At 35.8% G+C, this 23,329-nt stretch overlaps 1 protein-coding gene across 1 annotated transcript in view; it reads left to right on the top strand.

Annotated features, from left to right (window-relative positions):
- The window catches only part of LOC139952653 (axotactin-like), an 80,653-nt gene that overhangs the window by 23,036 nt on the left and 34,288 nt on the right, over window positions 1–23,329 (top strand). The window contains exons 10-28 of the mRNA XM_071951857.1: window positions 843–927; window positions 1,195–1,337; window positions 2,440–2,549; window positions 2,985–3,215; window positions 4,625–4,745; window positions 5,442–5,633; window positions 6,177–6,275; window positions 6,697–6,842; window positions 7,623–7,793; window positions 10,623–10,845; window positions 12,052–12,147; window positions 14,476–14,615; window positions 16,511–16,759; window positions 17,571–17,702; window positions 18,664–18,816; window positions 19,394–19,567; window positions 19,935–20,084; window positions 20,832–21,068; window positions 22,282–22,367. Of these exons, the coding sequence (XP_071807958.1) occupies window positions 843–927; window positions 1,195–1,337; window positions 2,440–2,549; window positions 2,985–3,215; window positions 4,625–4,745; window positions 5,442–5,633; window positions 6,177–6,275; window positions 6,697–6,842; window positions 7,623–7,793; window positions 10,623–10,845; window positions 12,052–12,147; window positions 14,476–14,615; window positions 16,511–16,759; window positions 17,571–17,702; window positions 18,664–18,816; window positions 19,394–19,567; window positions 19,935–20,084; window positions 20,832–21,068; window positions 22,282–22,367 (2,938 nt within the window). The remainder of the gene's footprint in view (window positions 1–842; window positions 928–1,194; window positions 1,338–2,439; window positions 2,550–2,984; window positions 3,216–4,624; window positions 4,746–5,441; window positions 5,634–6,176; window positions 6,276–6,696; window positions 6,843–7,622; window positions 7,794–10,622; window positions 10,846–12,051; window positions 12,148–14,475; window positions 14,616–16,510; window positions 16,760–17,570; window positions 17,703–18,663; window positions 18,817–19,393; window positions 19,568–19,934; window positions 20,085–20,831; window positions 21,069–22,281; window positions 22,368–23,329) is intronic.

Raw genomic sequence — 23,329 nt, 5'->3', positions numbered from 1 at the left:
ATATTGCTCAATATTTGTTTCACCACTAATGTTGGAACCAGTGTATAAGTAGAGAGTTGTTATTTCTCCACTGAATTAACACAACTCATAATTTACACGTTTGTGATGTAAGTTCAATTTACATCAATATATGATGATAAATAATGCTTTTGAAAACGACCCCGTAGAGTAGCTGCGAAGTTCATCTTCATAGAAAAGTAAGAGAAAAACACAACAGTCAAAGCATCTGCAGTCAACTTTGATGTGTCAAGCAGTGAATGTATTGACCAAAATATCACCCTTCGCCAAAGTTTTTCCATTCATGGAAATGACTAAGAGTGTTCTTTTATATCTGTCAGAATGTATAAATTCTGCTTACTTTTATCAATTCCTAATTTTACTTTTCAAAATGGAACGTGTGAAACACATGTACGTACATACATATGCAATCATGTACACAGTGAGCACAGAGCGTAGTTTTGATGGTTGGTGTACATCAGTTAAATGCCTTGTCTGTGTAATGTATGTGAAGGATTTTCAAAGTAGGGCGCTCTTTGCTTTTGAGCTCGTCCATTCCCCATGTTCATGACATACTGTTAAAGCAGGACATTTTGTTAATATATTTTTGAAATGGATCATTTTATGTTTGTGGGTTTTGAGGAAGTTTATGTTGAGGTACATCAATTAGCACTTTTCTCAAAGAACAAATCTACGCAGCAAAGTACATACATGTAGATACGTAGATACATGTACATACATCATGTTCACATGGTGTTACCGCTAATGTGGATATTGTTGATGTTGCCATACATGTACATGTTTGTTCCATACTGAATATATTATGACGGCTGTATAAATTACAGGTTTGATTTGAAGACTGCACAAGGTGATGGACTGGTTATGCTTGTTTTATTGGATGTTGATAAGAAACTGGAAGGAAGGTTAAGGGTAAGAATCTCGCATCATGTTTGACTACACATCATTTGGAGGCTGTGTACATTGCACAAATACAAACAGAGATCAGAGCTAAATAGGCTTGAAAGCGAATTAAAACAGAATGCTTTTTGAATAACTCCCTTCCATCACTCAAACCACTGCAATATTTTTTTTAAGTTTTAAAGTTTAGATTTTCTAGTCCACATGGATACACAACAAGCTTGAACAGAAAATAGTTAAACGTTAATAATGAATGGTTTTACTTGTACCTCTTCCCAGATGGAACTGATGAAGACGGCTTTAGTAGTTCATGTTGATGTTGGTACTGCACCAGGACAACAGCTAGTACGTAAGACACTCACTTCTAGCTCAGGCATTAATGATACAAGATGGCATGGGGTGGCTCTTCATTTACGAGATGGGTAAGGATAGCCCTAGTTTGTGATGTTTGTTGACAATCATACTTCATAAAACCCTCTTTCTGGTCGTTATAGTGTGTAATCCCTGATTCCAGACCTTTGTCCTATTGATGGCATACATGTACATGTACGAGCATAATAATCACAATAGCGCATTTCACAATAAACCGTACCATTGCACTTTACATTAGTGCCCTGGTCATTGGGCCAATAACATCCCTTTAATCTTTCTCAGCTCCCTGGGGAGTTCAACGCTCGCAGGTACCCATTTATCCCCCTTGGTGAAGAGAAGCAGTAATAGAGGTATCTTTCTCATGAACTTAAGTGTCACAACCGTGATTCAAACCCACACTCCAGTGACTTTAACCACCTGAACTTGAATTTGATGCTCTTAAACCACTCAGCCAGGACACTTTTAATGACAATGGACAAGCTACCACCATTGTTTAATCACTGTATTTGGCTCAATGGCAGAGTGCCCACTCATACATGTACATGTAGTTTTCTCAGATGACAACAATAAATACTGATGCTTGTTTATAAGAACCTTTGTTGTCTTTTCTTTATCACATCATGGTTCCATTCTACCCAGACAGAGAAGCTCTAAAAAGCTATGAAAACTAAAACAACAGGTGGGCTTTTAAAAATATGTACCAACCCAAATTGGTTAAAATGTCAATGTGGTCGAGTGTATGCAGAGCAGGAATTGTTCATTTTATCACTCACAGATAAAATACCTTATTCATGACCTTGCACATTTTTCCCCGCGCTGGTCTAGGTTTTTTTTTTTGGGGGGGGGGAAATGGGTGGGGCACCCTTTTGCAACTTATCAAGTGCAGTTACATGTACTGCATTTGTATGGGAACTTCACTTTGGTTCAGCCTCCAACTACGTTAACACCAAAATGTTTGTTGTGCACCTCTACCCCTTCAATACCTCCAGTTGTTGGTATTCCTAAATGCATAAGGCAAGGGGTCTCAGTGGAATGAGGAAACATCTGAGAAGTCATGCATACCAGGTTTGACATTTACACTAAACTCCTGTAAATATTGCATTAAAAGTGTCATATAAATTAACCTGGCATAAAACTTGTGTTACCTTGCAGGGTTTGTACATTTGTTGTGGATGGTATTGGTTTCACTTTAAAATATTCTGATGAGCTATCAGCCAGTACCTCAGTGTATCTAGGTGGAGGATGGAGAGGTCAGGGAACAGGTAGGTGTGCTATTATACAAATATATAGTGACTGCTACATGTGTAAGAGGCACAGTTAAAATCATAGGCCCAAGAAGTTTGCATTAATGTTAAGAAAAACAAATTGTTTGTTTGATGGCCTTCTGTAGTGGAGCACCCAAGACTGTGGTCAGATAAATCAATGTGGAATTATACAAGCAATGAGTTCCTACATGTACATGTAGATAGGGTTACAAATTCAATGTACACATCTCAGTTGATATTTGTTTTATTCAATTCAAAAGAGTCAGTGATGTACATGTATCATGAACATTTGCCCTAAATTGCTGCCCATACATGTTCTCTAATGTAAATACTTACACAAATCGTTTGAAGTAAATTTTGTATATTTTACAAAAGCTATACATGTATGCACCGTGGATCTGATGGCTTATTTGATTGCATGTTACTCTATAGGTGTTAAGGGATGTGTTCGTCACATAGTTTTTCAAGGGCAAGAGGTGATAGCTACACATCTGATCAATACAGCTGCAGCTAATGGTGTGTTATTAGACAATTGTCCTTTATCCAATCCTTGTGCTGCTGGTGAATTTGTATGTCTACATGGAGGAACATGCAATGCCATAACAGGAGGTGCTAAATGTAACTGTGAAGGCACAAACTATGTAGGAGCAATGTGCAGCTATTGTAAGTAACATAGTTTACGAAGTCTAGGGTCAAAGTTAATTTTGGAAGAGGTGCTCAAGTAAATTTTTTTAATGCACTAATTTTGATTGATAGAGTCCTTATGAAATTGGAAAACAGTGAAAAGTTTCTCTCCTTGTGTTAAAATAAATGAATCAATGTGTGAGGTTTTTAACTAGTGGCTTAAACCCAATGAGGGTTGTTTCTTGTTAATTTTACTGAGACGAATTTGAGGTTATCAAGAACTAGCTCGGCGGGTTTAAACTATTAGTTGAAAACCGTTTCAACGCACTTTGATTCCCATTCATAAATACATTTTCGGTCAAAAAACATCAACACTTTTTGGTCAAAAAGTAAAATAAATGCAAAAATTATAATTCTTCAATGATTTCTTTCAACACAACATCCCTCCAGCTTTGAAATGGTAAGACCCTTGGGTAAATAACTCCTTATAAGGAGATTGCTGGGCGCGTCGAGCGTATCGCGTGATGTCGCACACTGTGTACATGTAAAAAAAATTAAACGTTCTATCTGCTGCAGAACACTTTTGAGGAACTTGGTGACAGACACAGGAGTTGATCAGGAAACAGATTTTGCCACAGCTTGAAAAAAAACATGCTAGAAGGGGCTGTTGAAGATGATGAGGGGAACTTAAAAGGAAATCCCTTATCAGATGAAATACACTATCCTCCAGACTCTCTTTTATTTTGCTTAGAGCAGGACTGGGATGAATATTTATAGTGTCAATGTGTTGATGCAATCCAGCGAAGAAATCTGACAGAGGCAAATTCTACAATGTAAAGTTTGTTTAAAATTGCTAGGACACGTTTTAAAGTTTTTGAAGTGTGAGACCCACATACATGTATGTAGCACTTTAACAAGTTGCTGCGGCTCAATCAGCTGCCACTGCCAGAAACACAAATAGGCAAAAACCCCTCTCTTAGCATCAAGTGATCTTTTACGTGCCTTACACAACATCTGATTGGTCTTGTGAGTTTGCTTTGTCTTTGTTTGAATATATAAGAAGTTAAAATTATGAACAGAATGATTTTATATTTAAGTTATGAACTAATTGATACAGACATTATACTTAGAAAACAAGGAAGTAAGAAGACGTAATACTGGATTAATTTCTAGCTACTATGGAAACATGATTTGTCAAGAGCTAAAGTCACATTTCTAGGCATTGTTGCATTGCTCTTAATTTGATAAGTCAGTCTCACTTATTGTAACCATGTTTGTAATCAGATTGTCAAAACTTAGTAAAAACATATTGCAATATCTCAATTCGAAAGTTGTTTACAAATGTTCTACCCTGTTTTGTTGTTGACATGTGTTTTACAATTTGAAAGTTGTTTACAAATGTCCTACCCTTTTTTGTTGTTGACATGTGTTTATCTGATTTATCTCAGCAATGTACAAACGAAGCTGTGCTGAACACTACTTCTCCGGGGATCACGAGTCTGGGGTTAAGATGGTTGATCTGGATGGACAAGGGCCACTCTCTGCAACTTATGTTAACTGTAGTTTCAGGTAAGAATGCCATCAAGAACCTCAATAGATGTGATCTTCCTGTATACAGTAAATCTAACAGATATTTTTATCACTGTAGCTTTGTACAATTGGAAAACATACCTTGCTTTTTACATTGTAGCTATCTGCTACTTGAAACATGGACCATGAATGATGACAAAGTGATCAGTAACACCCACTTAAAGTACATCTGTCTCCATCAGTCAGTTGTAGTCAATGGTTGCAGCCTAACAGTTATGTATAAAGTACATGTACTGCCTAGTACTAGGGTGGCAAAGCAGCAATTTGAGTAATTAACTTAACTTACTTAAATCTTTATTTCACTTATAAAGTGCTTAGTGTTTCAAAGCTCTGTGCAGTACTTACTTTGCCATTGGGTACAACTGCAAGTATCCAATACAGAGTAATACAGGCCACCAATTGAGGGACATACATTGTAGCTGCCAAAAAGTTTTAAAAATGAAAAGCAGAACTCTTAACCTTACAAATGCTTCATGGTTTTTTTTCAGGCGGGTAATTAGTGACCTTACTCTTTTAGCATGAAATGGAAACTGTTAAATGGGAAGATCAAATTTGGCAATTACATGTAAGCAGCTTTATGACATAAGTCCAGGTTATTCTCATACATGTATCAGAGTTTTACACTGCTTATCCCCTCAATAATTTTTTCTGTTTCATTGCTCTTTGTTCTTGCAGTTCAGGAAGTGTAATTACATCAGTGGAACATAACTTTGCAGCCAAAACTCTAGTTCGCGATGTTCATCAATCAAGTGTACAGTTCAACATTACATATCATAGCATGGCAAATGAGCAATTAGCACAGCTAGTTATGAACTCACCGAGATGCAGACAATATTTTAGCTATTGGTGCTTTGAAGCACCACTCTAGTAAGTTTATATCAAGTCTTGCTTTTCTTAAATAAACCAGGGGTCAATTTCACAAAGAGTTAAGACTAGTCCTAACTTAGGACTAGTCCTAGGAGATATTAAAAACGCATGGCTAGTCCTAAAGTTAAGACAAGTTAAAGTTAGGACGAGCCTAACTCGAGAAAAGACTAGTCCTAACTCTTTGTGAAATCCACCGCTGGCCTTACGTTTTGGAAGTGCAACATATTACGAATGGCGTTATAGTGGTAGGTTTGATATTTCTTGCTCATCTGGGACTGGATGGTTTGCTACACTGCCAGCACTGCAACGTAGGGGATTTGAAACTGCAAGGATTATTACTTCAATATTTCATACAAAAATACACAATTTCACTGAAAATCAATTTCTCAGGATTTATTTTGCTTTTTTCAAAGCCAATACTTAGTTTGATTCAAGCTGTAATTAGCAACATCTATCTTTTTTGGGGAAAAAGACTTTTCTTACTTTTTATCTCAAGATGATCTTGTAATTACATGTAATTTGATTTTGTTCTTCTCCTCAAAGTATAAAGAAAGGATGGACAGTTTTGCAAAGCCCTTCAGGAAGACGACTTCGTAATTATAATCTTCTATTTGCCTCTAGTTGTGATGCCAATGAGAAAGAGTAAGTGTAATCTTTTATTTTTAAGTGTTTCTTCTACTGCATGGATAACCCCATTTTAGAAGCAAGCCGATACATGTATATACCGGGTGTCTAAAAAAAAACTATACACTTTTGATATGGCTGCTGAAAAAAATTATACGATTCTTAGGCAAAATGTTTATGTGTATGGATAGCTAATGGTCTCAACTTTCACATGACACCAAAAAGTCAGGAAAATAATTCATGCCTGGGTGAGCATGAAAATGGCTGCACAGGTATTAGCCTTCCTTTCTCAGGATTAATTTGGGGTTTTTTCTAAGTCAATACTTAGTAAATAAATACACTGGGAGAGTGGTGTGCTTCATTGTAACCATGGAGGATTTCTGGTGATCCTGACATCAAATACATCCAACCATAATATAACTTGTTTTTGTATCAACAGGTGGAATGTTGACCATGGCTACATAACTAATAAGGACTCTTTACCAATTGTGAGTCTACAGTTTTACAAGATGCCTTCTGTTGCTGGGGTTGAGGAAACAACAAAAGGCACTCTATCCCTAGGCCCGTTGCAATGTTCCAGTGAATGTAAGTTGAGAATTTGATCGATCCTTACATAAATGGTTGACCATGTTACTTCAAGGTTGGAAACAACTTGTACGATATTAGAATGTGAGTAGTTATTACCTACAGCATATGGAATTCATGTGTATTGATTGATGCTTTAAAATTACACCTGACTTTTGACGGCTTGGAGTGCCATAAATAAGTTTGCCAAATTGTAAAGATGTGGCCGAGCATTTTCCAATTTGCCAATGTTTCCTTTATTTGGGCTTCTCTCATGCCTCCTGTCATTTGGTAGGACCATGACAGTTACTTATTTTATTTATTCACTTCTTACATGTATTTACTTTGTAAATTTTGTAACAGTTTTTCTGCCAACATCTTTTACCTTAATCTGTTTAAACAGTATTTTGTAACCCTTAATTATGATTATAATTTTTTGTTATTCAGCCGTTTCAATGATACAAGAGTACAAACAAGTGTCAAAGGCTGGCAAGACTAGTAAATGATGCTTATTCTATCTATTCTCTTGAAGCGCAAACACCTATCCTGCATAAACATTGCCCCAGCTAAAGATGGTGGAACACTTATAAATGCAAACCATGTTTTTCAGAGCTCAATGATGCTAAACTTGAGAAAGTTGAGGTTTATTAAAACAAATATAACATCGTTAATTTTGAGCAATTGACAGTTTGTAGGATGTTAACTTCCATTACCCTGAGGATCATAGACTGTCCAGCCGCAAACCGTGTTTGTATACTACTGTACATGTACATGTATGTGCAATTATGTTCTTTGTTTCAGTTAAAGAATACAGAGGTCATACAGCTACCATCTCTCGCTCTCAAGATTTTATCACTTTGGAACCATGGAATAGCAACTCACTCTACTTCAAGTTTCGTACATCTGGGGAGAATGTTGTGATGTTTCATCAAACAAGCAAACAGAAATCATTGACAGCAATAATTGAGAATGGTAGGCTTTTCTGATGGAAGTAGATGATGCATTGGGGATTGAGTTTACACAGTTGCCAACTATTACAAACAATTTATAAATATTACAAATTGATCACCGTTACCAATTCATACCAAAAAAGTAGTAGTACACATTCTCGAGCACTGAATTTGAAACATCGCCAACATTGGTTATTAGAGCATTGATATCTTAGAGGCACATGGATTGTGTACCAGGACATGATGTGGAACTGACATGTGTGGGAACTAGTGCAAAGGTGGTGATTTGAAGATGGCTTCTTTAAACATCAAATTTTATTTGTGTATGAGAATTTTCCCCCATTATTTGTAGTGACTATAGTTGTTTATCTTCAAGTATGTGCTAATCAACCAATCAGATTCGCAGAATAGAGCGGTGATAAAAACCTATATTCTACGTCTAATATCACTACCTGCGTCTTGTGTGTTCTATGCCACGCGCCAAGTTTGCTTGAATATAAATACGTTATTACACGCCCGCTTGTGAAATTTGGAAAATATAGCGCTTCTGCGTCCCATACCCAACTCAGCCTTCGGCCTCGTTAGATATGGGACGCAGAAGCGCTATATTTTTTCCGTATTCCACTCGAGCTTGTGTGATAACTTACATGTATAATATTTCAACGTAATGATTTTTGGCAAGCTGCTTTAGCAGTAGGCGAGCCTATGTAATACCAATTTTGTCCGTCTGTCTGTCCGTCTGTCCGTCCGTCCGTCCGTCCGTCCGTCCGTCCGTCCGTCCGACCGTCCGCACTCAGTGGAAATGTTAAAGTTTTTGGTTTAAGTTTCAGTCTTTGAGTTGAGTTGTTTTTGGTATGTACAAGCCCAAGTGAGATTATTATATATACTTGTCGGTCATTTTTTGCAGTTTTTAGCTCTGTTTTCCAATAATGTTGAAGTTTTTGGAATACAATTTTTTTTAAAGTTTTTGGAATACAAAAAATGTTAAAGTTTTTTTTCAGGCTCAAAGTCAAACATTGACATCTGGATTTTAAAGAAACAAACTCAAACTTAAATGTTAAAGTTTTGAAATAATTTGTTTAAACAAAAATCAATTTCTCTGTCCATGGTTACAGTTGAATGAGCTGAAACAATGAAAAACATAAAATGATCATAACTCCTGATTGCAACGATGTACTGACTTGAAACTTAGGTCAAACATTGCTTCTGTCATATAGATACATATGAAAAGATAAAATTCAAAGAGTGCATCAATGGTTCCAGTTGAATGAGCTGAAACAATGAAAACCTTAAATGGTCATAACTTCTTATTGCAACGATGTACTGACTTGAAACTTAAGTCAAACATTGCTTCTGTCATATAGATACCGGTCGAGGTGGTCTTTGAAAAGCACTTTTAACTGTTTGCTATAAAATGCATATATGGTTGGAAAGATGTTTTAAAAGTAAACTACAATGATCCACACAAATATGCCTCAAAATTGCATGATTTTGCACGGTTGGCCATTTATGGGAGTCAAATTTTTTATTCCCATAAATGGCCGACCGTGTTAGTTCGCAAAGCAAAAGGAAAACCACACAATTTCGAGGAAAGTTCGTGTGGATTATTGTACTCTATTTTTAAAACATCTTTCCAACCAGATATGGTTACAAATGCTTTTTATACGGCCAACTCGTCCGGTCCAAGGCAACGTGTCTCTTTAAATGGTCATCACTCTTATTGCAATGATGTACAGATTTAAAACTTCAATCAAATATTGCTGCTTACATGTAGATTATATGAAAAAATGAAAACCTTAAATGGTCTTAACTTCATACTTGTCAATGTCCCCACCCCTTTGACCATCAGTTGATCAAATGATTGTTTTTTCTGTCAGCCATTGGTTCTATCTGGTGATCAGCAGCTCGCCATGACAGCTTCGCTGTTCTAGTTCTCACTTAAATTGTAACGACCAGAAACACAAATGTCAGTAGAGAGTGAGACATAAGGATCATTGATGGCAATAAAACTAGCCCTTGTGAAATGAGAGCAATAACTGTCCCTGATTTATGTGTAGAAAAGTTGTTGCTTTGTCCCAAAGACAAAGAAAATGAAAATGGGTCCACAGTCACACTCTAGAATAACATTGAAGTTTCATTCAAATCCACAAAATGCAGTTTTATTACTTACTGGAATGGGTGAATGTTGGCAGCTATGTAGTACAAGTGGTATTGATGGGTGGATCATTTGTATTTTTGTATCAAATACAAGATGAATACTTCAGCACTGGATCAATCATTTTTATCACTAAATTTGCTGAAATATATATTGTCATTATGCAGTCCAATTCATTCAAAGGCAACCATATTTTCACATTTTTTTGCTTGATAGGCCCTATGTGGTTCCGCTGGTTGCTTGGAATGACTATTTTAGAGTACAAAGAGACTGTTTGTTTTTTGTTTGTTTGTTTGTTTGTTTGTTTGTGTGTTTTTTTGTTCGTTCTTGTTTATTCGTCTCAATTTGATCTTTATATAATGTTGCATTGTTATATTATTTCATTGTTAATCTTATAATACTTGGCATCTTTGTGGCATCCCAGCAGCCTACAAGCTTTTGCTTGCAAGTTTCAGTTAAAAAAAAAAAAATAATAATAATAATATCAAAGTCTTAGGCCTACAGCGCACAAATCTACCAAACAAGGTACTCAAGGTGCTGAGTATATTCAAACTATCAGCAATTTGTTTGTCTGGAAATAAATGTTGTTGGTTGTTTGATTGATTGACAGAATCTACTTACAATATGTTTTTGAATGATTGCTCTGATTCCATTGTGTTTACCAGGTCACTCTTTTTGTTGTATTTTGTTGAACAGCATTTAACCTCAGGATTACATTTGAGATGAATGGTGAATTCTATGAGAGTAAAGTGACAACTGATCGCCCAATGAATGATGGCCAGTGGCATACAATGACTGTAGAGAAGAGCTTGATTGACTTCCGTATCACAGTGGACTATAATGAAGGCTTCCTGGCCTTGCCTAAAGGACTCTTAATCCAAGCATTCACTGGACCTTTTCTGCTGGGTGGAATGGAAGAGTAAGTTTTTGATAGGACAGGATAGACAAGATACATGTGGAGTGTCTGAACAAATGTTTAACTTGTGTAGTTTTTGTTTAGATATATAGAGACAAAACATTATTGGATTATAAAAAAACATAAAATTTGTCAGCCAATTTGTTTAGTTATACATGTAGGTTTTCCAGTCCAAAATTTCAGCAAAACAATTATTCAATTTCATTAACAGACTTTCAAACTTACGTATTTTCTCCTAATCCTCTCAAGCTAGGGTTCTTTTTTGCTATTACGGCATTAAATTATTAAAAAAATAACAGCTTTCACTGAATGATTAAATTCTGAAGTAATATGCACAAAAGAAAAAGAAAAAGCTTTCTAAGCATTGAGGATGACTCCATATCTGCTGCAACTTGACCTTGCCTTGTTTGGACAAACTGGTGGGAAATTAATATTTAGGGGTCAACGTTTGAAATACATGTGTTCACTGGAACATCGCAGCAGTAAATACATGGCAAAATATTGGATGGCTTATGACATGGATGTGGTGTGTGGTACTAGTACGTCACATGTATTGATACTTGGTAAATACAATGTATCTCCAATCTCTGTCTAGATTTACTGTTAGCAGATGCACCATCACAGACAAGGTTTTTTTTTAAGAGAAAAAGGATTAAAAAAAACGCAGAAAGAGTAGGCGACATCAAGGTCTTACATGGTCATTTAAAACTGGCACGGCCAAGACACTAAGCTTTGAAATGGCCGGTTGAGACTGAGTCGTCACTCTTCTTTTCTCGTTCATAAATACCTTACCCTTAAATTTGTTTTTATATGAATGATTTAGCTAAAACTGACAGTAATAGCCGCCACTCGTCTTTACTGTGCATTGAATTTGTATCATTATTGAGTGACAAACTGTTCACCTTGCAAGTTATGAATTTGCATGCTTAAGTTTAAAACTATTGTTAACAATCTTGAAACTTGCATGAGCCAAATATACGCCTTTCAACTTAAATTGGACTGTAAAATGTGCACGCTCCAAACAAGCAACTTATCACTAAATTTTCGGGGCATGTGTAAATTACACTCCTCGATGTGCTAAAAACAAATATTGCACGTTAAACATTCTTGTCCCAACAAATCAGAATGGATAAACAGTCCAAGAATATTTATGAATGAAAGTTCAAGCATCATATGAATGTACAACAATACTTTATTCCTTGTCAACAGACCACCCATTGGTACCGAGGGCATGACTGGCTGTGTAACAGAGTTCACATATAACGGCGGCATTGCTTTCCTGTATGATTATTACGAACATGATGAGTAAGTTCTGCTTCATTTTTATATTTCCAGCTGACTGTTTCTTGCTTTCAGTAGACTGTGACTCTTGAGAAATGTTCCTTTTCTAGGGCTACTAATAACAGCAATTCTCTTTTATTCATTAGTCTTTGATGTAACGGTGTTGATGGGAATGAGGTAGCTTTTTATTTAAATAGCTTCAATTTTGATATTTGTACCATTATTCTGATTGTTTTTTCTTTCAATTACTGAACCTCTTGCAGACATCTTCAATATCGCCCTTATTGCAATTGGTTGAATCTGCGCTCTAATCTAAAGTTGCACAAGTCATTCCCTTCTTATAACAAATTGTTACACTACATGTATCACTACTGGTAGTGATACATGTATATATGAAACATTGTACATGTACATTTCTTGTTTCCTAAAACTTTATGAATGACTTGTGTGTAATCATTTTTTATCCAATTGATCAACTTTCTCTTTCGTATTAAGCTTGGTTGTGGATTCTTCTAATTTGGCCTTTGTTGATCTTCGAGATTGTAATATACCCATGCATTAAAAAATGTGCACAGTCAGTGTTTTCATAAGCTTTGATTTGACTGTCCACCTGTTTTTTCTTTCTCAACTTCAGCATTTTAGCATCAATGTAGCTCATGCTTATGGATACCGATTTATTTCATTTAGGGGATGTGATTCTGATTGTTTGAATATTAAGCATGGCGGTCCCCCAGGATGCAATGCTTGGCCCATACCTTTTGGTAACAATATTAATGATTTCTGCTACTCATCCCCCAAAAATGTTTCCTTTCACTTTGTTTCCTAATGGTTCAATGTTTTGCTATCATAATATTCCACAGCTTTTGTTTTTGTTTCTGTGTGTTTTATGGTCCCCATCACTGAATTCCGCCAGCGCACCCCCCCCCCATACATAACACAGTGCATATTGTAATACAAGTACAGCGTATGTTCACATACTACGTATCTTAATGTACCATATGTACGGTACACATACGGTATATGAGTACTTTCTAAGAAGCGCCTTGATGGTTTTGTATCTGCCAAAATTTAGGGTGGAGCTGATTGCTCCTGTTTACTAACAACCCGTTCTCATTGGTTGTTGGTTGACCTATTAAACTCTGGCTGCAATGTCAATCACACTGTTCTGCAAGCTCGCACATGTGCTCCGTCGACGTAAGCAACATGACAAGCCATGGCTGTTGTAAAAACTGGCAATGGTGGCGGGTGAGGGAGAAAAAAACAAAGTTTGTACTGTAAGTCGCTGGAAATCAATGGTGTATACATGTAATCGCGCGCTTGTGATTGGCCAATGTTGAAATGACACACCCACATCATGCATGCCCTTTTGTCGGATTTCTGATAAAAGTTACAAACCCATCAAGGCTAATGTTTGAGCCACACGCACGAGGTTGAATACACGACCGTACTCATGACTACGCTATACTGTTCTGGCTGTACAATGTACTGCACAAACAAAGTATACGTTGTTCGTGTATACACCACTGCGTGCAGTTTTTGTTGCCGAATCATGCTGCGCACCGGACGGGTGCACACTATGCCAACAGCCTTAAATCAAGGCTAGTTTTATAATAAAAAAAATTTCAATAAAATATTTTCTTGTCTTTATATCTCATTATCCTGAATACAAAAATTAATGTTGGTGATCAATATTACTGGAGAGTGCCTTTTGGTTCGTTCTAGTTAACGCCATTATCTTTCTTTACTTTAATTACATTCACTTTCATTGTCAGGGACTCTATTCAGTCATTTCTTTAACCAGTTAACGCCGGAAGATGATCTGTACAAGCAAAACTCTGCGATAATTATAAAATTAAAAATAATAAAAATTGCAAGGAAAAGGTTGTTCATGTAAAATGTTCCATGTGCAAACATGGATTTACATTTATATATATGCATAAAAGTTTTGTTTGCCAGCTTTTCTGCTACTGTTGTGCTCACTCATGTTCAACTTGACGCCTTTTAATTTTCTTTATATTTGTTTCCCTGCAAAGTTTGGACTTTTATTGGCCAGTGTGTGTAAGAAGGGAGGGAATGGCATCAGAACATAAAACTTGTTTTTTAAATGAGCTTTGTGATACCTCGTTACTCTTGTATGCTCATTGTGCTGAATAGTTAATATGTTTAAGTTATTTTTATTCTTGGGTGATCTTTTTAACAATTTGCCTGTGTTTCTACACTTGTTAATTCTGACAAGGAGTAAGACAGTCACAGATATTAAGAGGGAAATACAATTTCAAGGCAATGTGTTTGAACAGTGCAACATATTGAAAACACCACAGTTAATTGATAATTTGTTCTTATCCTAAACAGGAATCTCCAAATCTACGCTGGATGCAACAGTGCATGCCATTCTAACCCTTGCCAAAATGATGGCCGATGTGTTGACCATTGGAGTTCGTATACCTGTATCTGTGCTCATCCAGCACAGACTGGCAAGGACTGCAGCAAAGGTACCGTGGCTTGCAAGCAAATCAGTGCTTCAAATTTGAAGATAAGATAATATCATAATATCTCCATCTGAGAAAATTATCCAATTGTTTAACTCTTATATCAGCTTAATTGAAAGAAGCCCTTAAGCGCTAACAAACATTTAATTTCAATCTGTTGATCATACAGATTCACAATCCGTTACTACGGAGTCACAATCAGATATTACGGATTAACAATCCAATAGTACGGAATTAAAATCTGATTACAGATTCACATTCCGTTATTACGGATTCACAATCCATTATTACAAATCCTTAATAGGAGATGTGAATCAGTAATGACAGATTGCAATTTCACAACAAGGAAGGTGAAACCTCAATAATAGATGTTTATTACTGATTGTGAATCCCAGAACGGTTTGGGAATCCATAATAACAGATTGTGTTTTCACAATACTGGATTGGAAATTCATAATAACAGATTGTGTTTCCACAATACTGGATTTGGAATCCATAATAACAGGTTGTATTTCCACAATACTGGATTGGGAATCCATAATACATGTAACAGATTGTGTTTCCACAATACTGGATTGGGAATCCATAATAACAGATTGTGTTTCCACAATACTGGATTGGGAATCCATAATAACAGATTGTGTTTCCACAATACTGGATTGGGAATCCATAATAACAGATTGTATTTCCACAATACTGGATTGGGAATCCATAATAACAGGTTGTATTTCCACAATACTGGATTGGGAATCCATAATAACAGATTGTGTTTCCACAATACTGGATTGGGAATCCATAATAACAGATTGTGTTTCCACACTACTGGATTGGGAATCCATAATAACAGGTTGTGTTTCCACAATACTGGATTGGGAATCCATAATAACAGATTGTGTTTCCACAATACTGGATTTGGAATCCATGATAACAGATTGTGTTTCCACAATACTGGATTGGGAATTCATAATAACAGATTGTATTTCCACAATACTGGATTGGGAAAACATAATAACAGATTGTGTTTCCACAATACTGGATTGGGAATTCATAATAACAGGTTGTATTTCCACAATACTGGATTGGGAATCCATAATAACAGATTGTGTTTCCACAATACTGGATTGGGAAAACATAATAACAGATTGTGTTTCCACAATACTGGATTGGGAATTCATAATAACAGGTTGTATTTCCACACTACTGGATTGGGAATCCATAATAACAGATTGTGTTTCCACAATACTGGATTGGGAATCCATAATAACAGATTGTGTTTCCACACTACTGGATTGGGAATCCATAATAACAGGTTGTGTTTCCACAATACTGGATTGGGAATCCATAATAACAGATTGTGTTTCCACAATACTGGATTTGGAATCCATGATAACAGATTGTGTTTCCACAATACTGGATTGGGAATTCATAATAACAGATTGTATTTCCACAATACTGGATTGGGAAAACATAATAACAGATTGTGTTTCCACAATACTGGATTGGGAATTCATAATAACAGGTTGTATTTCCACAATACTGGATTGGGAATCCATAATAACAGGTTGTATTTCCACAATACTGGATTGGGAATCCATAATAATGGATTGTTAATCCATATACCGGATTGTGAGTCTGTAAAATTGTGTTTGGAGTCTGTAATAACGGACTTTGAATCCATTATGAATGGTTTCAATGTTGTTGTTTTTGTGGTAATAATGGACTTTGGTATAATATCAAAGTGTCTTGCAGTATGTGTCCTACATATAGCTGAAGACAACTTGGCTTTCTACACCTAAATTGCTGTTGAGGTTATCAGCCTTATACATGTACATGTATAGACCCAAAGTTTCTTTATCTTAATAGAGTAAATTTGTTTATCTTAATTCTTTTTTTTATAGACAATACTAAAGATGTGGTTTCCTTCATGAGAGAAGATCTTTTTCTGGAATATGAACCAGATAATACAGACATCCTTACCTCTAACCTGAGTCTTGGCTTCCGCACAATCCAGTCTCAGGCATTGATATTGTATGCTACTGATTATTATAACAACTTCATACAGATGGAGTTGGTTAATGAAACAACATTTGTTTTTCAATTCAACTCTGGCAGAGATGTCTATCAAGTGAAGGTCAACTCCACTGAAAGTAAGTAATTCATTATTACAGATGAAACAAAAATCAAATCATGTGAAGCATGTTTAAGATGTAGATTGTTGGTATGTTTTAGTCCCGTATGATAATTGTTTTAAGACCACATTTAGAATCAAGGTCTGAGATGGAAGAATTCTCAGGAACTTATCAGCTACTGAGTAATACCAATCCAACAGTCTTTTTAAAAAGGCTTCAGACTTTTATTTGTATAAAAAATGACATTTTAGCAATTTGTTTGTTTGTTTGTTTGAATGATCTTCCCATCAAGGCAACTCTGCAAACTCCCACAAGGGATATAAACACCAAGCTGACAACAACCAATCTCTCTCATACAAACATTGCTTTAACGTCTATGATTTTGAATTACACAAATTAAGGAATTGTGATTCAGTAACTAGACGACAATATTTATTCTAGTCATTGTGAAATCGGCGGTAAGCCGGGGATTTGAACCCACAACCTTGTGATTGTAAGTCCCGTAGTCTAACCACTTGAATAGGAATTTACAGATATAATTATGATAAAGGTTGTACACAGCTGAGCCTGGCTTATTGCCATATGCTGGTCAGGAATTCATTGGTCAATTAATGCAAGCATATCAAATTTATTTTGTATAATAATCTAGTGATCATTGATGTTGTGCTTAACATGGATAAATCAAACACCCTAAAAGTGGAGTTTTTGCCATTTTTCTGGCCTACTGTTATATTTTATATAAGATGGTTGGGTTTTTACAGTTTGTTGTTAATGAAATGTAACAGAGTACTTTTTAATGACAGTACTCGGTATAAAACTCCGTTTGTAGGTTTATGCCCTGCAGTGGTGATGGATGAGCAAGTCCTATGTACCCATTATTGCAAAGATGACACACAATGCAACATTGGTATGAAATGTTGCCCTTTTGGTTGTGGCACTCAATGTGTTATACCAAATGCAGGTAATTATTATGACTTGACTACATTTTGCCTATAGTGTTGAAAAACTATAAATAGTCAGGTTTCCACAAGCATATACATGCAAACTGTACCATGTATTAGTGTAAACGAAGGACATTTAATGTACACGTATTGCTCACCTTGTACATGCACAGTTATGGACAAATCAGCTGAATCCAGATTATTTATACATTGAAGATCTCTATTTGACTTGAAACTGTCTTGGAAGACATGACCTTGCATTCAAAGACACATAGACTTTCCCCCCTGTTCTTTTTTCTTATGCAGCACTTTTGCCACCTAACCACAAGCCAATGTACCCCAACTAATGACACCTACAGTAACCACAAGCCTTACTCTGCCCTAATGCATGTATAACACCCAACCACAAGCCATACCCCACCCTACATGTATGAAACCTTACCATAAGCCATACCCCACCTTATGACACCTCACCATAAGCCATACCCCACCTTATGACACCTCACCATAAGCCATACCCCACCTTATGACACCTCACCATAAGCCATACCCCACCTTATGACACCTCACCATAAGCCATACCCCACCTTATGACACCTCTTAATAAGCCATACCCCACCTTATGAAACCTAAACCACAAGCCATACCAAACCCTATGACACCTCACCACAAGTCATACCCCACCCTATGACACCTCACCATAAGCCATACCCCACCCTATGACACCTCACCACAAGCCATACCCCACCCTATGACACCTCACCATAAGCCATACCTCACCTTATGACACCTCACAATAAGCCATACCCCACCCTATGACACCTCACCATAAGCCATACTCCACCTTATGAAACCTAAACCACAGGCCATACCCCACCCTATGACACCTAACCACAAGCCATTCTTCTCTGCCAGTTTCTTATTTGATTTGTTTTTACATGTTATTAAGAAATATTTTGTTTAATTTGTTGTTATATTTAGGTTCTCCTTTAAACAATGGTGAGTGGGTTGAAGTGAGTGTTGAAAGGTATCAACATTCAACTGTCGTGACAGTTAATGATCGCAAGGAACAACTACAAGTTCCAGTTAGTTTGTTATCAGATGTCTATGCAGAACCCTTTCTTCATCCACAAGGTAAAACATTGAGCCGTTTTGCTGACAATGTTTTTATTTTGTTTATCAATTTCTTGGTTTATGTGTCAGTAGTTCACCCAAAGGTTTACTTGTGAAGAGGCTGCCTTTGAAAATATACATTCTTTTAATGGAGGAGTTTTGGGAAAAAAGATACTTGCTATTGTTATGTTAAGTTGTAGAAGAGTTTAACAACACCATTTACAGTTTTTTTATTACACAAGTCTGTATGCAGTTTACGTGTATTATCAAACAGAATAAGTCTGTGTCCATCTGTTCATAAAGTTTGTCTTGAAGTACATGTAATAGTATGTATCAATCATTCAAATCAATCAATCATCTTGAAATCAGAGGTCTGGGGTGTTTACTATTACCAATATCATTATAAAGTGGTACCGACTTATAAACTGGAATCAGTTCTGACTTATAAGATTAATGATGGATACAATGTATTTCTAAAAATTTCCCCTTTAGTTAAAGTAAATGTAGTGACGTTTCTTTCTTTTGAAATTGTGAAGTCTTATCTTTCATAACTTAATGTAAAACTGTTTGTCCCTGTTTTGTATACTTTGATCATTAGAAGTTGTTCAACCTTATCATCTGCGCAACCAAGGTGGTAGCTCCATTGTACAGACATTTGTTGGAGGAGCTCCTAATACAATGACATTGTTACCCGGACTCAAGGGTTGCTTAAGAGGACTAGTGGTTAATGGACAGCCGTGGGCCCTCCAAGATCTTGTTAAGATCATGCAGAGTATGTGTACTTAGTAATCTGAATTTGTTTTTGTATAAGTTATTATCGATTTGAAAGCTGAAGAATGGTGTGTCAATGTAGGATAATTAATAAGTTGTTTTAGTCTGTTGATTGAAAACAAATTCCAGCTTTACAAAGAAATGCCACAATCATTTGTTGTTATGACAGATAAATATTTTGAGTTCATTATTGTATACATGTAGGACTATAATATGTGAATGATATCTACTGGCTCAAAGACTGTTCACGATAAAATGGGTTTTAAATCAAGAACTATCTTTAGTCATCTTTACAACTCCTGAAGGTAAACAAAGATCGTCTTAAGTACCATTTTGAATAGATATGGTATTGTGTTCTTTCTTATCAGGGTTATTTAGCTCAAAGGCCCCATCTTTGAAATGTATGAACCACTGCTCTGAGAATCCTTGTAAGAATGGAGGTGTATGTACTGAGCTTTGGGTAGGTTTCACTTGTAACTGCACTGGAACCTCATACTCTGGACAAACATGCCAAGAAGGTAAGAACGTCAACTGAGTTAATCAAGTAGTAAAGTTCAAACTGCTCAATAACATGTTTATATCAAAATGCCATTACACAATATTCAAGTAAATTGAACATTTCCATATTAATTCAAAGTGTACATGTATTTGAGCATTAAGATATCAATTTGTACTGTTGGATTTGTGTTGTTTCAATTAGTTGCAATGAGTAACTTTGTGTTATCTTTTGATGATATAAACATAATTTTCAAAACACAAGCTGATGTTATTTTCTCATAAATATTTCATATATACATGTAGTTCATTTTCCCCCCTAAATCACTTAAAATGACAAAATATAACTTGAAGAGAAAGCTTCATATATTAAGTGGGGGAGGTCTCCTAAAAGCAAGCTTGGCAGATGGAGACCCTCGTACACACCGTACATACGTATATATGAGGAAGGACAATGCAAGAATAGACTGACATAATTGAAGGCGCACAAAAGAGGCACATATGAAAAGACACGGACAGAACACAAACAGGACAATACAGTAACAATGGTTCAGTAAATGGCGGTGTGGAGACGGATAAGTAGACACATGTAGGTAGATACATTATTGGCATACATGTAATATTAAGGCAATCTACAAAATAAAGAATGAAGGATGCTTTCACAGTGTAGAATTGTAAGCTCAAAATGTTGATGAAATGACACTCCTCTATGTAATCTGTTTGAAGCTGATGGCAATTTATCTTTCATTTATTTTGAACAATGATGACAGAGTATGGTGCTCAGTTCAAGGATGAATCTATGTTATCCATACCATTAATGATGAAGACAGACCCACCAGCTCTACAGATGCAGCAAGATTCATTGGAGTTTGGATTCAGTACAGATCAGCCTTCTGGAGTATTGTTTTATGTTAGGAATATTGAAAGCAGTCAAGTAGAAGAGCGAATTCTGATCCTTCTAGATGGAGGGGACCTGGAAGCTCATATTGACCTTGGAGCAGGATCAAGTAAGTATTGTGTAACCCACAAGCACTCAGTTATGCCATCCATGATTGCACCACATGCTCTCATCGGTTTCTAAGAGATCATGTTCTGTATAGATGTTACAATACACCAGGCAGTGCTTGCTATTTCAAAGGTTGAAGGTTTTTGAGAAAGACTCTGCTAAGTTTGAAACATGAGGCAATAAACAACTTGTTTGCAATTATACCACTGGTCATTGGTTGATAAGCAGTTTGCAACAGCTACCCTTCCATTTCCTAATTTCACTTATGTTTAGTAACAAATAATATGAAACCAAAATGATGCTAGAAATGTTTTAGAAATTGTCCATATAGTTTGTGAGCTTGGGGAAACATGGGAAATTGTAAATTCAGGGCATGACCTATTCTATAACCTCATGAGTAAAAGTAGGTCAGATTATGTGGCTTCTTACATGTAGTGCTATATGCACAAGTACCTTGTGGTCGCTGTTTTTTCCAAATTCTCTAGTTACCATGGTTTACATGTACAAAATTGTTTTGACATAACTGTTGAAAACAACTGTTGGTGACAAAATTTTAGAGCAGTTAAGATATGTAATGAATACTTGTTTATTAAATTCCATTTCATAAAATAACAAAACTCAAAAAGATTGGTCAGCACCTAAGAGCCAGGTTCACGGCCTTCATTTCTTAAGTGCAATGTGGATTCTCAAACTTTTGTTTACTCAATTTTGAGAGGAATTGAACCGACCGCATTTTATGTTACCAACATTGGAAAGATAAGATCTTTCTCCTTCCAATATTAGTAGCAATGGTATGGAGGATAAACATAGATAAGTAGTCCACTAAAGTTGCCAATGGTAAATAAGAGGAGTTTAAGGGTAATATTAATAATAATAACATTTATAATAATAATTTCAATACAGTTCTTACAATATAGGAAATTAGAAAAAAATTCTCAAAGCACTTTACATCAATAAAGCCAATTCAAGCATAAAAGGCAATTAAACAAACGGGTATCTTTTAAGAAGGGGTTTAAATTCAGTGCATCGACTATTAAAGTCACCTATAGTAAGGAAAGAGTTGAATATAACTAGACAATTGAGGTAGCTCATGTTTGCTGTTCCTCACACGCATAATTAATAAAGTGATATTACATGTATGTGCACTAGAGAAGTGCTATCAACTCGTATATTGGCCTGATAATATTATAACAATTATTTTTTTTTTTTTCAAGCGATGCTGCGTGTCTTGGGTCCATTTAATGATACATTTCGACATGTTGTTGTCTTCAAACGCTTTGGAAACAGAGTCCTGTTTGATGTAAGAGAAGTATAAAGATGTGTTGTTTTGGCAATACAATGTATTTATGCAAACTGTCATATCATGAATCTATGATTTAAGAATCTAGACTAAACTATGTTTAATATTTTGATGTTTTGTTCATTTTAACTCTCATTTTGATTTTCCCCGAAGCCGGAGAATTTATATTAGATTTGAGCACAAATCATTTCAAAGATATTCATGACAAACTTTGTTGAAAGAGATTTACATTTAGTTTCCATTGTCACCAAAGAATATCATTTTTAAAACACTTTTTATGAAATTTTAATGTAATGATAATCAAAATACGACATAAATAAACATACCATTTTAAATCGGTTTAAATTCATTTCTGAATACATTGTTTGCCTGCATGTTGATATTATTCATGGAAGGTTTTCTCCCTAAGCAATCAATGCACAAATGCAAATGGAAGCATCAATGCAAATTGAAGAAATTGTAAACAAATTAATAGATTCTATAGGCTGTCCAAAGTTGTCAACATTTTTTAAGGGGGAGGGGTCGGAGGCCTAGTACAACTTTAAAACATGTGTAAAATTTTGAAATATAAATAACTTGCATCAATTTTGAAAGAATTCTTTGATAAGTACCACATTGGGGAGGGATGGGGGTTCTGATAAGTAGTAGTCACCATGTTTTCTGTACATGTACCACCTAAAACTGTGGATAACTTTGGACTATCCCTTATGACATGTATGATTATTTGAGCTATTTACCTTAAAAGGATTGGGGCACTTTTTGTAACAAAAAACACAATGTCCGTATATTTACATTAAACTTACATGGTTTGAAGGCTTCCCTTAAAATATTACTTGCTGAGGTGCTGTAGTTTATAAGAAATGATTAAAACATTGCCACGAAAATACATTTTACATGGTAAAATAATTTCCGTCTCACAGAGACACAAATTATTTTCGTGACTTGTTCATTTCTCAAAAACT

Source organism: Asterias amurensis, chromosome 20 (assembly GCF_032118995.1).
Source record: "Asterias amurensis chromosome 20, ASM3211899v1".
NCBI lineage: Eukaryota > Metazoa > Echinodermata > Asteroidea > Forcipulatida > Asteriidae > Asterias > Asterias amurensis.
The sequence above is the reverse complement of the archived record's forward strand: the minus strand, read 5'-3'. Positions and strand labels throughout refer to the sequence as shown.